Here is a 16,830-nt window from a genome sequence, read left to right on the forward strand (position 1 = left end):
GACACCTATTAATAAGGTATATAGCAGTGGTCACCGTCTCTACCCAAAAGGTCTTGGGCAGACCTGAAGTGGCTAATATGCATCTTACCCTTTCCAAAATAGTCCTATTCATCCTTTCAGCTAATCCATTCTGTTGGGGAGTATCCCTAACAGTCTTATGTCTAACTATGCCCTCAACTTTACAAAATTCAAAAAAATTCAATTGAAAAGTATTCTAATCCATTGTCTGTTCTTAGTGTTTTAACTTTTTTGCCAACTTGATTTTCAACTAAGGTTTTCCATTCTTTATACTTTTCAAAAGTATCACTTTTATGTTTTAGAATATAAACCCATACTTTCCTATGAAAGTCATTTATAATTGATAGAAAATACCTAGAACCACCGTGATAACTAACCGTAGCAGGCTCCCCACAAGTCTGAATGTATGTAATCAAGAGTCTATTTCGTGGTGTGAGTGGATTTCTTAAAACTAACCCTAGCAGACTTACCCAAGACACACTCCTCACATAATGATAATTCCTCAAGTTTCCTATCTCCAAGGAGCCCCTGTTTCTCCAGCTCCTTTAGACCGTGTTGGCTAACATGTCCTAGCCTCTTATGCCATAAGGAAACCTGATTTTCTACCCTGTGATTGATAGGTGAAGCCTCACCAATCACTGTCTTTCATACCAAGGTGTACAACCCATTCTTTAGCACCCCTTTCATCAGTATTAGTGAACCTCTACAAACTCTTAGGCTACCTCCTTCAGACTTAAACGTGTACCCTGTTTTATCTAAGCTACCCGGAGAAATCAAGTTTCTCTTCAGCTCAGGTATGTACCTCACATCTCTTAGCACTCTTTCAATCCCATCATGCATTAGAAGTCTCACAGTCCCAATACCCTGTATTATACATGACTTATTGTTTCCTAGGATAACATGACCTCCTTCTAAGCATGTAAAAGACTCAAACCAGTTTTTTAATGGACACATGTGGAAGGAACATCCAGAATTTAATATCCATTCTTTTCCCGAATCTTTATCAGAGACGTTCAACACTTCCGCACTATCATACCCATCTAAAACTACAACTGCCTTACCCTTTGATTCAGAGGTGGTGGCATTTGCACCATTTTTCCTCTCAGGGCAGTCCCTCTTAAAATGTCATTTCTTGTGACATGCAAAACACTTTAGTGCTTTACTCTTAGACTTTGATCTAGACCTCTTGTCTTTTCCTTTCTTGTTATTCTTTTCAGACCTACCTCTCACATTTAACCCTTCCCCTAACCCTGATTTAGACTCAAACTTAGTGTGCAATTCCCTAGAGTGCAAAACGGCTTGCACATCTTCTAAAGTCAACCTCTCTCTCCCATACATCATAGTTTCTTTAATATTTTCATATGTGGAGTCAAGAGAACTCAATAAAAGAATTTCCTGGTCTTCTTCATCTATACTAATATCAATATTAGCAAGATCTAAAAGAATTTTATTAAAATCATCTAAATGTTCATCAATTGATGTTCCAGGGGTCATTCTAAAGGTGTAGAGTCTAGTCTTCTTATGGAGTCTATTTGCTAGGGATTTTGTCATGTACAAACTTTCTAGTTTTGACCACACTCCAGCTACCGTATCCTCATTGGCAACTTCTCTAAGCACTTTGTCTCCTAAGGACAAGATAATGGCACTATGTGCCTTTTGGAGGATTTTGGGCTTCATTTTGTCGGCGGAGGGTAAACTTAGTTTCCTCTCTTGTGAAGTGGAGGCTCCCTTCTTTTCTCCAAGAAGAGCCTCCTCAAGCCCCTGCTGTACCAAGATGGCACGCATTTTAATCCTCCACAAACCAAAGTCATTTTTTCCGATGAATTTTTCTATTTCAAACCTAGCGGTCCCCATCACATAGCCATGCTCTGATACCACTTGTTGTGTGTAATTTAGCTGATTGCTAATTCTATTTTCAGATTTTAATTAATTCCAAATAAACCACAATAACAATATGATTTTGTCCAAGCATCAACCACAATCACACTTAAACTTAAACCTGTTTATTTTGATGCGCGTGTGTGTGCTAAGCCTAATCAAGAAAAATATATGTTCACCACTTCAAAATTCAGCAAAGCCTCAATAAATGCAGAAAAATCTAAACATGCCAATCGCACAATCACAAGAACACATTTATGTGGTTCGACCCAAAAATTGGCCTGCATCCACGGTAGAAACTCACCTTTAGAGACACTATATTAAATCGGTGGAAATAAATATACATATACACAGATTTATCTTTTTGGGGCTTACCAATCTCCTCTGAAAATCAACCCAAGAACAACCCAAGAAACCCCCTCTTCGCACTTGCGAATAATCCTAGGTTTTTTCATATTGTTCTCCCTGATTTCCCTAAAAGAAACCCTCCCCAAGAAACCAAATCTGAGCTTACCTTGCCTTACCCTTGCGTTAACCTCCGCTGGAGGTTGGAGATACCCAACGCCACACCCACCTCCTGCCGTCTCCCTCTCCCGTGCGCTGCGGCTAAAGGATCTCTCTTAGCGGTGATGGCTTCCTCAGGTCGCAGGTGCTCTCTCACGCGGCTGCAAGTGAAGACGTCTCTCACGGTTGGAAAAAACTCTCCTCTGCGCTGCTGTCAAAACAAAAGTCAAGTTGAACCCCCCACCACCTGCTGTTCTTTCTTTTATTTACAATTTAGTTTAGGAAAAATTACATCACTGCCCCAGAAAAAAAAAACCCAACAGTAGCCGTTTGATCTCCTTAAAAATAGACGGCCTGGATTGTTTCTCCTTCAAGTAAGCTTGACACTCCAACAGTAAGAATGCCATTTTTGGGAGAATAAGACCGAAAAAAAAATTGCAAGTTGAAAATTGCATATTCTTTCAATATAGATAATTATTATTAATAATTGGAGTATTTGATTAATATTTTATACAAAAAAAAAAACTTATAAAATAGAAAGTGGACGAAAAGAAAGTTGGGAATTTCCTTTCTTCTTTGTTCTTCTTCCGGCAGTGAAAGGGAGCCGAAATAGATTTTTACCTCCCCAATCACCCTGTCATTCTTCCGTTCCTTAGAAAGAAGAAGAAGAAGAAGAAGAACTCAGCTAGCTGCATTCAATTAGAACCGAGTCATGAAGCAAGAGACCCCGACGAAAACCCAAGGCAGGCCAAGCTTCTCTCGCCTTAAGCTCACTCTCTCAAATAAAAGCCCCGGGGATTCACCCAGAACCGCCTCAACCGCACATGTTGACGGCGGGACATCATCATCATCGCCATCGCCGTCACCATCACCATCACTATCGCCGGCATCCGCTCGGAAAGCAGTAGGAGGAGGAAGGCCAGTTCCCCCTCAATTGGGCAACGGTCAAACCAGCAGTAAAAGGTCTTTAGCCCTCAACAAACCCAAATCTAGAGATGGCGTCGTCGCCGCACCTCAAAAAGGCCTATGGAGACCCCCCGTCGAACAATTCGCTTGCCCTCGGCGTCGTACGGAGCCACAAAGCGAACGAAGAAAAATTGGAGATGACTCACACAGCAAGAGCGACGAAAAGAAGAATGAACTGCTACTACTGCAGGAGAAGCTCGATCTCAACGATACTTTGATCAAGGATTTGCAGGCTGAGGTGTTGGTGCTGAAGACCAATTTGGATAAGGCGCAGAGCTTGAATGTGGACCTCCGCTTTCAGAACCAGAAGCTCATTCAGGATCTCGCTGCTGCTCAAGCAAATATTGCTGCTCTTACTGCTCGTGACCAGGTTAAAAATTAGGGCCCCATCTCCACTCATGATTGTTATTGTTATTATCATTATTTGGATTTTTGAATGCTTTAAAATAACTGCATTTGAAAATTCAGCTTTTTCTTTCTCTTGTTCTCTTAATTTTTATTTTTATTTTTATTTTTTTACCATTATGTACTTATATTTCCAACTGATCGACTGGTCTAGTTGTTTCACATTATGTTTTCCTTCACTACATCCTAGACCTCAAAAAAAAAAGTTGGGGGGCTGGGGGTGGGGAGCAATTATATTAAATGCTGTAAATCTTGGACTCTTAATTAGCATGTTGATTTTCAATTCCAATTTTGCATGAAGAGGGATTTAGTGGCAGATTACCAGAGTCCCAAATTTAAAGACATCCAGAGGCTCATTGCCAACAAGTTGGAAAAACCAAAAGTGGAAAAAGAGGCAAATAATGACACTGAAACTGTTACAACAGCGGGGCTAATACAGTCAACTTCCAAAGTTGCAGTTGTACAAGCTGAAATTCCACCACACACCTGCCCTCCACCACCTCCACCACCACCTCCACTTCATCCTATAGCCAGAGCAGGAAACACCAAGAAGGCTTCATCACTCGTAGATTTTTATCACCCATTAACTAAGCGAGAGGGGAAGAAACAATCTATTGGACCAGGGAATCACAATATGCCTGCAGTTACTAGTGCACACAGTTGCTTAGTTGGAGAAATTCAAAATCGATCAGCACATCTGTTAGCAGTAAGTGCTAAAAGAAATTTGCTCAAGTTTGCTGAAAGCTTTCAGTTTTGATGTGCCTCTGTTTGAACTATTATCAACTGAAATTTTCTCTCAGATAAAAGCCGACATTGAAACAAAAGGAGACTTCATCAATGGTCTAATTCAGAAAGTGCTGACTGCAGCATATACAGATATGGAAGATGTCCTGAACTTTGTGGATTGGCTTGATAGAGAACTCTTATTATTGGTAATTTTGAATTTTACGCATTTTTGGTGCAGTTTCATTGGAAATGCTAGAATATCTCTTGGAAAGAGAAGATATTTTGTTTCAACTGATGTGAGTTTAGTCCATGATTCACGAAGGATTGAAATTTGTAGTATTGCCATGGTTTGTTGTGTAAGAATTGCAATTTGGTAATTCAGGTTACCTAATCTGTTTTTTTTACTTAGTATTTTTTGCATTGTGTGCTGTCTTTTACAGGCTGATGAGCGGGCTGTGTTAAAGCATTTCAAGTGGCCTGAGAGGAAAGCAGATGCCATGCGAGAAGCTGCTATTGAATATCGTTGCCTTAAACTATTAGAAAGTGAAGTTTCTTGCTATGAGGACAATGCTAATATTGTTTGTGGAGCTGCCTTGAAGAAAATGGGTAGTTTGCAAGATAGGTATGAAGTGTAAGAAATGATGATGTATAAGCATGTATTTTCTTATTAGGCTAGAAGACTGGCTTCTGATTTGGCAAAAAAATTATTTGGTTTGCTCTCATGGTCTAAGGTCGGAGCGGGGCATACAGAGGTTGATTAAGTTACGTGACTCAGTTATGTTTTCTTACAAGGACTTGAAAATTCCAACAGATTGGATGCTTGATTCAGGGATTGTTAGTAAGGTATTCTCTTTTACAAGATTTTTTTTTTGGGTGGTTTTAAGATCTAAAGAATGATGTTTCAGTTGTAACACCCCAAACCCTTAAACCCGGGTCTGGCACATTAAACCTGATAAAATCCCGATAATCCATAATCCATAATATAAGCAGTGGAAAACATAAACATAATCTCCATATAACATAATACCAGAGTTTACTAATTGTAACTATAATCCATAATTAATCATCCATCATCTGCATTTCCATAAATCTATATAACTCCCAAAACATTTCAGTATTTTCACAACCATTCATAATATCTAAAAGACTTAAAATATAAAACATAAAATATCTACATTCCCAAAAATATCATTAAAATGTTTATACTTTTTTTCTTATATCTCCCAAAACTGCTATAAAAATCTCGAGCTCTCAAAGCTCGATCTCAAGGAAATCCTGAAAAAGATAAATTCATATTTGAGTGAGACACATCTCAGTAAGGGAATAAATAATATATTAAAATAGTGTGTGGCTAACATGAGGTAAGTAGATATCATTTTAAAAATATTTGCAAATTATTAACATATCACTGAAATCATTCTCTGAACCTAATCAATCACATGCAAAGATTTAACCCACGAGATTACCCAAGGATAGGGGTGATTATCCGCCCATATAATTAACACCCCTCTGCTCTAATATTTAGGTAACACTAAGGTCACTAATAAAGCATACCAGGACACTCACCTTACTTAGTAAGCTCTCAAGTGTTAGATTGATCTTGTACTCACATCGTTCAACAATAGCTTATCGGCAAAGGCCCTAAAGATAGGGAAATCTACCCACCCATACAAGTAGGTTCCCTCTGCCCTAGTACGTTATGCAGCTACTGCCACATCTGAAGCTACTAGTGCATTCACCTTACTCAGCAAGCCCTCAAGCGAAAAGTGTGCCCCGCCTAAACATAACATGTTCTACATACATAAATACTTCTAATATCAGAATACATTATTATTTTCTGTCATTATTCAATCATACACATCCGTTCATGTTCATAGTTTAAACATTGCATTTCATTTCACTCTAAGTGATTCTTTCCCATTTTACATTGTTCACATTTCACATTTTATTTCCATTCTATTCATTTTCCTTTTCATTTCATTTCATTTCATACCTAGCATCTTTCAGTTGTTTTATCCAGCATCTTTTAGCTGTTACCTAACATTTTTTAGCTGTTTTACCTAACATCTTTTAGTTGTTTTACCCAACATTTTTCAGCTATTTACATGGTTGCATTAACACACACAAGTAACATAGTTCATATTATGTTTTATTCACAATGCATTACTTACTTAACCTGCATCTCATATATTTAATATATATTTGTACAGAATCTCATGCCACACAGTTTAGTAATAAAATTCATACATTGCTTGTAAAATAAGCCAACCAACATTTAACGTTTATATACCGAAAATACCTTTCATTCCTTACATAATTACCCTGAAAATATTTTCTACTTTCATCAGTTCATTTTCGCATATACATATATAATAAATAGCCCTAAACTCGAAAAAATATAATTTAAATGATTGACATAAACCCATACCGAAATATATACACGTATATATAACATAATTTATTTTTCATTAAATTTGTAAAAATTCTGATTTAATATATATTTTACCCTTTACCTGGTTTCTTGAATTACGCTAACAAGGACCCTGAAAAATACCTGCGGCGCTCACCCGGATCCTATATCAAAAATCCTAATTCCATTAAATCAACCTTAAATAAAATATTATTTTAATATTTTCTAAGCCCATAAATTCTAAATAAATAAATATACCCTTAAATATAGCCAAATTATCAAATTTCTCAAATCCCACTCCCGCTTTGGAGTAGGGCCTAGAAAACCCCAATTGAAACTTTACTTATGTCAAATTGACGACGATCACGACTACGACCACTTGGTGGTACCTGATCGTCGATTTAACTGAAGATTTAACAAGAAATTAAGAAATTAGGGGAAATATACCTTTCCCCAGGAGTGGTGCCTACGCCGCTCCCACGATAAATTCACTCCAGTAGAAATGTCGGTGGCGGAATTAGGAATCCAATGACACTTTCCGTTTTTCGATTGGCGCTCGTTAAGCCGACAAAATTGAGGAGAAAGAGGAGAATGACGGAGAGAGTGACGGAGACAGTGAGAGAAGAGAGAGCTGACACTTTTAAATTTACAATCTAATCTTATCTATACATATATAATCTTATAATATATTATTATTATTTAATTAATAATTATTATAATAGTTTAATTAATTTAATTTTTTTTAAAAAATTAATTTTAATTTTTAATTTTTAATTTTATTTATTTAATTAATTAATTTAATAATAATTAATTAATTAATAATTAGTTTTATTTTTTTTTCATACTATTTCTTTTTATTTGTTTATTTAATACATTAATTTAATAATATTTAACTAATTAATAATTTTAATTAATTAATTTAAAAAATTTTTTTTTTTTGGTTTATTACATCAGTAGTTAAGCTTTCTCATCAACATGCAAGTCTTTGATTAGTTGGATCCAAATGGTACTAAAGTAGCTTGGATATGCATTTACCTTTAACAAATGCAAATGCTACCCGAGTTAGAAGAATTATTGTTAAGAGTGACGCAGGACTTGGCACACAGAGAGGGATGTAGGAAAATGGAGAAAACAGCTGAAAGCTAAATTGGAAATCAAAAGAGAAACTAAAAATGAAGACATAACTCAATAAAGCTGAATTTCTCAATGTTCCAATCTGCCTTTATGGTTGCACATCAAGCCTTTATATAGGCTTTCTCCTAATACTAATTAAGTAAACAAAAAGGAATTTAATATACAACCTCTAGGAATTTAGTATCAAATCCTAATAAATGAAACATAATATGAAATCATTAAAATTAGATTGACACATAATTAAAAAAAATTTGTATCATACATATAGATCCTATATTATAACTATGTCTATGGTAAGACTGTAGGCACAAAGCTGTTGCTGAGTGTAATTCCCGTGATTCCCCCATGGTGAGAAGAATTTGCAGCTGGCAATGAAAGATGGATATATTACTCCAATAGATCTGGATCTAGGCAAGGCAACTCATCCTTGGTGATCCTGTCTAGTGGGTCCACTTCACAGGGTATCATCCATATCCTCCTTCTGTTAATGCAACATGCTTCTCTTTTAGGATGCTCCCAACATGATTTGTAGAAGAGGGTGGAGGAGATGAAAGCATTGAAGTGGAATTCATGGAGAAACTGCTTTAGAAGGTGAAATAGTTCTATGCATAAAAGGAGGCCAAATGTGCCCCTATAAGGACTTAAGTCCTCAACATTGAAAATGCACTAATGCTCATATAAGGTGGTAGTTCAAGTACAAAATCATTCGGGCCAAATGAAGAAGAATGCAAAAAGGACCCCAAACACATGGATATAACTTCTTAAAAAATGCTTTGGGTAACATTGAGGACAAATACGCACCATCACATGGTGAGCATCAACGATTAGCTTATATTGTGCAATTCTTATAGCAATCTTTTCTCTAACATCCGCATGAAGGTAATGGATATTGCTAAAGCTTGATATATATTGTTGGTCCACAACTTAATAACTTAAGCTTTTAGGTAAAGTGGTAATCTAACATGGTATAAAAGCTTGTCACCAAGAGGTCTTGGGTTCTAGTCTCCTTGCCCTAGTTTATTGTATGGTGTTTGAAAAATTATTGTTTCTTTGTAATGGGTGATGTTTATCATGTGTTTATCTCTCCATGTGCTGTTGAGCTGCATGTGCGGGGGAGTTTTGAAGCTTGATATACATTGTTGGTCCAACCTAATAGCTTAAGATTTTAAGGGAAGTGGTAATATAAGAGAGTTGGGCAAAAGATTTGGTTTATATAGATGGGGCGTTAGGGGATAAGGTCAACAGGGTGGCCGAGGAGAATAACCATGGAGAATTTCATAAGGATTCTTTCTAGGTCACCAATTTAGAATTATTGTATGTAAATACTGCAATCAAATCCAATGTTCCAAGCCTATCCCCTACTCTTCACCTAAGTCACTCAAGCAATGATTAATGACCTCATTTTGGTCTGAGGATGGAAAATAGAAGAAAATTTTAGTTGGGTGCCAAACAATTTCCATTAGCTCCAAAAATTGCTAAGAAATGTACATGCCTATAAAGAAGAGCTTGATGACGTAGGACGAGAAATGACTATTTGAATGGATCATTTCGACCCAATTAGGAGGCCTATGTCAAAGAATAGGGTGAATGGTTTATTGGCTCCGAAACCCAAATGTTCTTAGTTAGTTAGTTGTTTAAGTATGTGTGTGTAGTTTGCTTGTATTAGGATTATTTATGTTGGGGGCTTGTTTGTAGTAAATTAGTAAGTGTGTATTCTAGGGGTATGTTTGTAATGCAATTTAGTTTTAGAGGTATGTGTGTAGTTTCATGTGTTTCGGGGCTTTCTTATAAATAGCGTGTGAAAGCCATCATGTAGAATTGAAATTGAACGTGAGTCCCCCCCTAGTATCTCCTCTCTCCTCCATTCCCTTACCTTCCTCTCTTATATTTCTTCTAAATTCTCCCATGGTTGAAGAACCTTGATGCTGCCCTTACATCATTTGGTATTAGAGCCCAACTATGATCTCCATTCTTCCATTTCAATTCCCCATCATCCCCTCTCTTCCGCCCTGTTCTTCTCCCTCTATTCTTCTTCTTTCCTTCTCTCCTCCGTTTTGTATACTTCTTGCTCCATATTTGTTGCTTCTTCTTCTTTCTTCTCTTTTTGTTCTCTAGCTTTCAGTCCCCCCATTCTCCCTCACTTTTTTCCTTTTCTCTTCTTCCTTTTCCTTTTCTTCTTTCTTTTCTTTGTTGTGTTCTCTCACCCTCTAACAACAACAACACCAAGTCTTAAGTCCCACTAGGTGGGGTCGACTATATAAATCCTTTTCCGCCAATTTAAGCGATCATGGACAATTTCTTTTAACAAATTCAGGGCTATTAAATCCTTACTATCTTATTCCAAGTTATTTCAAGTCTACCCCTACCCCTTCTATTGCCCCCTTGGCAATAACTAACTCACTATTCCTCACTAGCGCATTATGTGGCCTACATTACAAGTGCCTAAACCATCTGAGTCGTCCCTCCCTTTTTTATCTTCTATAGGAGCTATACCTAACTTACTGCAAATATGTTCATTCCTTAATTTATCTTTCAGTGTTATACCATTCATCCATCTAAGCATTCTCATCTCGGCAACTTTTACTTTTTGGATATTTTGTTTCTTCGTTGCCCAACATTCTGATCCATATAGCATAACTGATCTTATAACTGTCCTATAAAAATTCCCTTTTAATTTTGAGGGTATTCTACAATCATAAAGTACACTTGAAGCACTTCTACATTTTACAAACTTGCTTTAACTCTATAACATCATCTTCAATTTCTCCTTCAGCTTGCATAATAGATTCAAGGTATCGAAATATACAAGTGCTCTTTATTTTTTCATCACCAAGTTTAACTTTGTCTCCAATATTCCTTCTACCATTACTAAAATTACATTTCATATATTCTGTCTTATTTCTAATTATCATAAAGCCTCTAGATTCCAAAACTTCTCTCCATAATTCTAACTTAGTCTCTACTCCGCCCCTAATTTCATCAATCAATACAATATCATCTACAAATAACATACACCATGGAACCTCATTTTAAATGATCTTAATCAGCTGGTCCATCTCTAAAGCAAAAAGATAAGGGCTCAAAGCAGATCCTTGATGTACACCTATGGTGATTGGAAATTCTCTAATTTCTCTATCTATAATCATTACACTAGTCATTACTCCATCGGACATATCCTTAATGACATCAGTATACCTACTACATACACCTTTCTTTTCTAAAACCCACTATAGAACTTCCCTAGGTACCCTAACATATGTTTTCTCTAAGTCAATAAATACCATATGCAAGTTCCTCTTCTTTTTCTTAAACTTTTCCATTAATCTTCTTAAAAGATATATAGCTTCTGTGGTAGATCTTCCATGCATAAATTCAAATTGATTTCTGAGACCTTCGTTTCTAGCCTTAATCTTTGTTCAACTACCTTTTCCCGTATTTTCATCGTATGACATAAGTTTAATTCCACGATAGTTATTACAATTTTGAATATCTCCTTTATTTTTGAATATAGGTATTAAAGTACTTTTCCTTCATTCATATGATATTTTCTTAGTTTTTATAATTGTGTCAAATAAATTAGTTAACCATATAATTCTGTTATCAACTAAGCATTTCCAAAATTCAATTGGGATGTTATTTGGTCCTATACCTTTTTCATTTTTCATCTTTTTTAGTGCAAACTTAACTTCATTAACTATAATTTTGCAAGTAAATCTCATATTTTTAGTCTTTTCCTCATTTGTCAATTCTAAGTTTAAACCTTCTATTTGGTTTTCATTAAACAACTTACTAAAATAACTTCGCCATCTATCTTTTATGTCTTCGTCCTTAACCAAGACAATATCATCCTCACTTTTATACATTTTACATTTCCTAAGTCCTCACTCTTCCTTTCTCTAGCTTTAGAAAGTTTAAATATATCTCTTTCCTTTTCTTTTGTATCTAATCTTTCATACAAACTATTAGATGATCTGTGTTTAGCTTCACAAATGGTCTTTTTTGCATCTTTTCTTGCCTCTTTATACTTTTCAAAATTATCCATGTTTCTACATTTTTGTCATGTTTTATACCAAATTGTTTTTGTCTTTACGACTTTTTGGTCATCTTTATCCAGCGACCAACTTTCTTTGTCATTCGAGAATCTTCTTCTTGATACACCTAAAATATCTTTTGCTATCTTTTTAATAGAGCTAGCTAATCTACTCCAAAGAGTGTTTATATTTATCCCATTCTCTATAGTCCAATTTCCAAATTTTGATCATTTTATCTTTAAATTTTATCATATTTTCTCCCTTTACGTTCCACCACCTAATTCTCTTACACTGATTTATTTTATCATTTTTCTTCCATTTTTTAATACATGTATCTAACACTAAGACTTAATGTTGTGTGGTTAGGCTTTCACCTATAATAACTTTACAATCTTTGCATGATAAACGATCTACCCTTCTAGTTAAAAAAAATCTATTTGACTTCTATTTTGCCACTTTTAAAGGTTATTAAGTGTTTTTCTCTCTTCTTAAAGGTAGTATTCATTGTAATAAAATCATATGACATAGCAAAGTCTAAGATCATCTCCCCTAGCTCATTTTTGACTCCATATCCCTATCCTTTATGTATCTTCTCATAACCGTTTTTATCCCTTCCAATGTGTCCATTCAGATCTCCTCCTATGAATATTTTCTCAGTCCCTGATATGCCTCATATAATACTATCCATATCTTCCCAAAATTGTCTCTTAAGATTTTATGCTAAGCTTACTTGAGGAGCATAAACACTAATGATATTTATTATCTCTTGGCCTATTACCATCTTGAATTTTATAATTCTATTCCCTACTTTGTTTACATCAATAATGCTATCTTTTAAGTTTTTGTCTACAATAACTCCTACTCCATTCTTATGCTTTCCTTTCCAGTATACCGAAGTTTAAATCCTGATTTATCAATTTCTCTAGTTTTCTCCCCTATCCACTTAGTTTCTTGAAGGCAAATTATGTTAATTTTTCTTCTATTCATTGTGTCCACAATTTTCATGCTTTTACCCGTAAGTGTCCTTATATTCCAAGTTGCTAATCTAATCTTAGTTTCCTAAACTAGCTTCTTTACCACGTCTAGAATGATGTAGGAATGCTCGCATATTTGACACCGTACTTGGGCGCTGACAAGGCGCGTCGCTTCGGGGAGACGACCTAGTCTACCCTTGCCCACTTTTCGCTACACCCGGGTGGTACAAGTGCAATGCGTTGCTCGTAGGGGACGCCTCATGAAATATTCGGTAAGGATTTTTAATCATAATGATCTGACAAATTTTACGCTGATTGTCAGCTACTTAACGCAACCGTCCTCCTTTACCTGGGCTTGGGACCAGCTATATGTGAAAAAATTAGGACATTAAGTGCATCACAGGCGGAGTTTGTGTTCTCTCACCCTCTGTTTTATATTTATCCTCCCTTCTCTATTCTTCTTCTTCTTAAAAAAAAAAAATCAGAAAACAGTTTTTGCAGTCTTGAACTTTTCAGGAAATTCCAGCTGTGTCCCCATTTCTTCAAACGCCACCCATCCCATTGAAAACAGAACACCCTGAAACCCTTCCCCTCCAATTTTCGTTGCTGTCCGACAATCGGAGGACACCCCACGCACTGGCCAAAACTTCTCCAACCATAACTTCTCCAATCATTGGCACTTCTAGAACCTTGATCTCCTGTGCTTTTCTCACCACACTGCCACCACCAAACTCATCATTCCATGATCTCCCCTTGATCTAAGTTTCATCGCCGGAGGTGCCTCACCGGTGAACTGCAACTAGGAAACTTCCACAGTTTCTGTAATTTCTGGTCTCGCAAAATATTGCTTCAGCCCTGAGATTTTGGATTTTCTGCACTATATTTTGACCTACAAGGAGATATTTTTTTGTGGAAAGTACATATTGCAAGAAAGCTCGATAATTTTGGCATGAAACCTTGAAATTGCAGCTGCCAACATAAAAAAGTCAGGTTTTTTTAGCTGCATTTGTGAGTTTTGCTCATGAATTTGTTTCATTTCTGTGTGATAATCCAGATTAAAGGTGACTTGAAGATTGTTCTTAAATAATTGAAAGTGAAGTTTGTGATTTGCTTCATATAATTGCACAAATGTGGTTTTTGAAGAAGCTATGAAGAAGTTAAATTTGGAAGTTGAGGCTCATCTCGAATCACACAAATTGCTTGGGTGAATAATACCAACGTGAAGGTACATGATTGCTGCTTTCTTACCTTCAAAATTGGTTCCAGTATGGAGACAGTGCAATGTGATATCTTTCCTCTCAAAATTTGTCATATCCTTGTGGGCCAACCATGGTTATTTGGTAGGAAGGTGAAGCATGATGAATATGGGAATTCTTATTCCCTCTCCATTGACAAAAAGAAGTATAAGTTGATGACATCACGAATTCTTCCACTCACCAACTCGAAGTGTACTACTGGTTTCTTTCTTATGAAACAAGCCGACTCTATTCATGGTGATGGACTCGTTGGTACTTTCCCCAACTCAACATAGTCGAGTTCTTTTCAGAAGGAGGGAATTGATATAGGACAAGAAATGACTATTTGGATGGATCATTTTGACCCAATTAGGAGGCCTACATCAAAGAATAGGGTGAATGGTTTATTGGATCCGAAACCCAAATGTGCTTAGTTAGTTAGTTGTTTAAGTATGTGTGTGTAGCTTGCTTGTATTAGGATTATTTATATTGGGGGCTTGTTTGTAGTAATTGTGTTTTCTAGGGTTATGTTTGTAATGCAATGTAGTTTTAGAGGTATGTGTGTAATTTCATGTGTTTAGAGGCTTTCTTATAAATAGTGTTTGAAAGCCATGATGTAGGCAGTAATTAATGAATGTGAATCGGAACTGAACGTGAGTTCCCCCCTCTTTCCTTGCATCCCTTTCCTTCCTCTATTCTATTTCTTCTAAATTCTCCCATGGCTGGAGAACCTTGATGCTGCCCTGTGATGCTCACTAGTTTTATTGCATGGAATGAAATGATACATTTTTGAATACCTATCGAAGACAACAAGAATGGAATAATGACCCCTAATAGTTATAGACAACCCTAAAATAAAGTCCATGGCAAGACCATTCCAAGATGTATGAGGAAGTGGGAGAGGAGAACATACCAATGTTCTACTTCCAAGCATTGTCTAATTGGTAGATGCGAAATTTGGATACGATCCTAGCGACATCTTTCTTTAAAGATGGCCAATAAAACCTATCTTCCACCAGAAGAGTTGTCTTATCCCTACCAAAATGGTCAGCAAGACAGCCAACATGCAACTCCCCAACCAAAAAGTCACGCAGGGAAGTGTGAGGAATGTGTTATCCCTCTTGGTAAATAATCAGTCCTAAGCATCAAATCAATATAAGCATGATAGTAACATTTTGCACCTTTTTGAAAATGACACCAAAGACAAGACAAGATATGCTTAAAACTCGCTGTGCAAACATTCACCGACTGCAAAAGTGCACATTTGGTATGTAGGAACAGAAAGGAATCTGTAGCAATGAAATTGAATTTTTCACTTGATTTCATTATGACACCATTCAAATTTTGATTCCATTCCATTCCTTTTCCATTCCATTCCATTCCATTTTACAAATCAAACATGCTGTGAGATTCTTTTGTGAGTGTGGACACTTAAGTGCAAGGTGATCAGAATATATAACAAACTCTTGGGGTGGTGAATAACTAATAATACCTACTATGCCTAAGTGCCTGTACCACAGGGTAGAACTCTTGTCATCTGTGGTATTTTTTCAACTTTGCATCATTGAATTTGTTGCTTAAGTAGGCTAAAGGGTGACGCTCTTGACTTAAACTCTCAGCCAATACCTCTAGATGCATCATAGACTACCTTAAAGACTTCAGAGAAGTTTGGTTGTGATAAAACATATGCCTTAGGCATGTTGAGTTGTATCTCCTTGGAAGCTCTAGCAGTAGTTGTAGACCAATGGAGCTCTCCTTTCTTCAAACAAATAGTGATGGGAGCCATGATGGTGCTAAAGTTCCTAATGAACCACTTGTAAAAGATGGCTAGCCCACGAAACTATGCACATAAAAAATGGATTGGGCTTTGGCTAATCCAATTTGGTTTTCACCTGATCAGGTTTAGTAGAAATGCCAAGTGATGAGACAACATACCCTTATAAAAAGATGTGAATTTAATGGAAGGAACCTTTCTTAAGGTTAACATACATATTCGCAAATTGAATAGTAAGGAAAATTGCATGAAGATCGTCTAAGTTTTCCTCGTTTAGGTAGATGAAGATGTCATCAAAATAGACAACAAGAAATTTACCTAGAAAAGGGACGAAGTTTTATCATGTCTCTTATAAATGTGCTGGGTGTGTTAGAAAATCCAAAAGGCATGACAAACCACTTGCAAGGATCATCTTGGGTCTTGAAAGCGGTTTTTGCTCATCGTCTAGTTGAATCCTAATTACGTGCTAGTAGATCCTATTACGAATAAACCCTGGAACTAGTGCTGCAAAGGAGTCTTGTTGAGTGAGCTTGAGCATGTTCAGGCTTGCTTGGCTCAGGCTTGGGCTCGGGCTCAAGCTTGGTTCAATTTAAGCTCATAAAATCAAGCTCGAGCTCAACTCGAAATTTTAATTTATGTGTTAGGCTTGAATTGAGCTTGGTTGGTTCTAGACCAAGAACCAATCTGAATCAAAACCAACCAATACTCAAGCCCATTTTCTAGGCTTAAAAGAGTATATCAAAAGCCCGCAAGAACATAGGCTTACAAATAATAT

The 16,830-nt window shown here is 36.4% G+C and overlaps 1 protein-coding gene across 15 annotated transcripts in view; it reads left to right on the plus strand.

Annotated features, from left to right (window-relative positions):
* The first annotated feature begins 2,935 nt into the window (after positions 1-2,935).
* The window catches only part of LOC131151654 (uncharacterized), a 64,565-nt gene continuing 50,670 nt past the window's right edge, over positions 2,936-16,830 (plus strand). For 13 of the 15 annotated variants that reach the window (XR_009135739.1, XR_009135743.1, XR_009135744.1 and 10 more), the window contains exons 1-5: positions 2,964-3,736; positions 4,073-4,477; positions 4,572-4,703; positions 4,938-5,119; positions 5,229-5,340. Coding sequence is in view for 9 of the 15 variants with exons in the window: in XM_058102946.1 (XP_057958929.1) it covers positions 3,113-3,736; positions 4,073-4,477; positions 4,572-4,703; positions 4,938-5,119; positions 5,229-5,340 (1,455 nt within the window). In the remaining 6 variants the exon portion in view is untranslated. Of the gene's footprint in view, positions 3,737-4,072; positions 4,478-4,571; positions 4,704-4,937; positions 5,120-5,228; positions 5,341-16,830 lie in introns of all 15 variants that reach the window. The other 2 variants (XR_009135741.1, XM_058102945.1) reach the window with 1 other exon arrangement.

This window comes from Malania oleifera, chromosome 3, assembly GCF_029873635.1.
Source record: "Malania oleifera isolate guangnan ecotype guangnan chromosome 3, ASM2987363v1, whole genome shotgun sequence".
Classification (NCBI taxonomy): Eukaryota; Viridiplantae; Streptophyta; class Magnoliopsida; order Santalales; family Ximeniaceae; genus Malania; species Malania oleifera.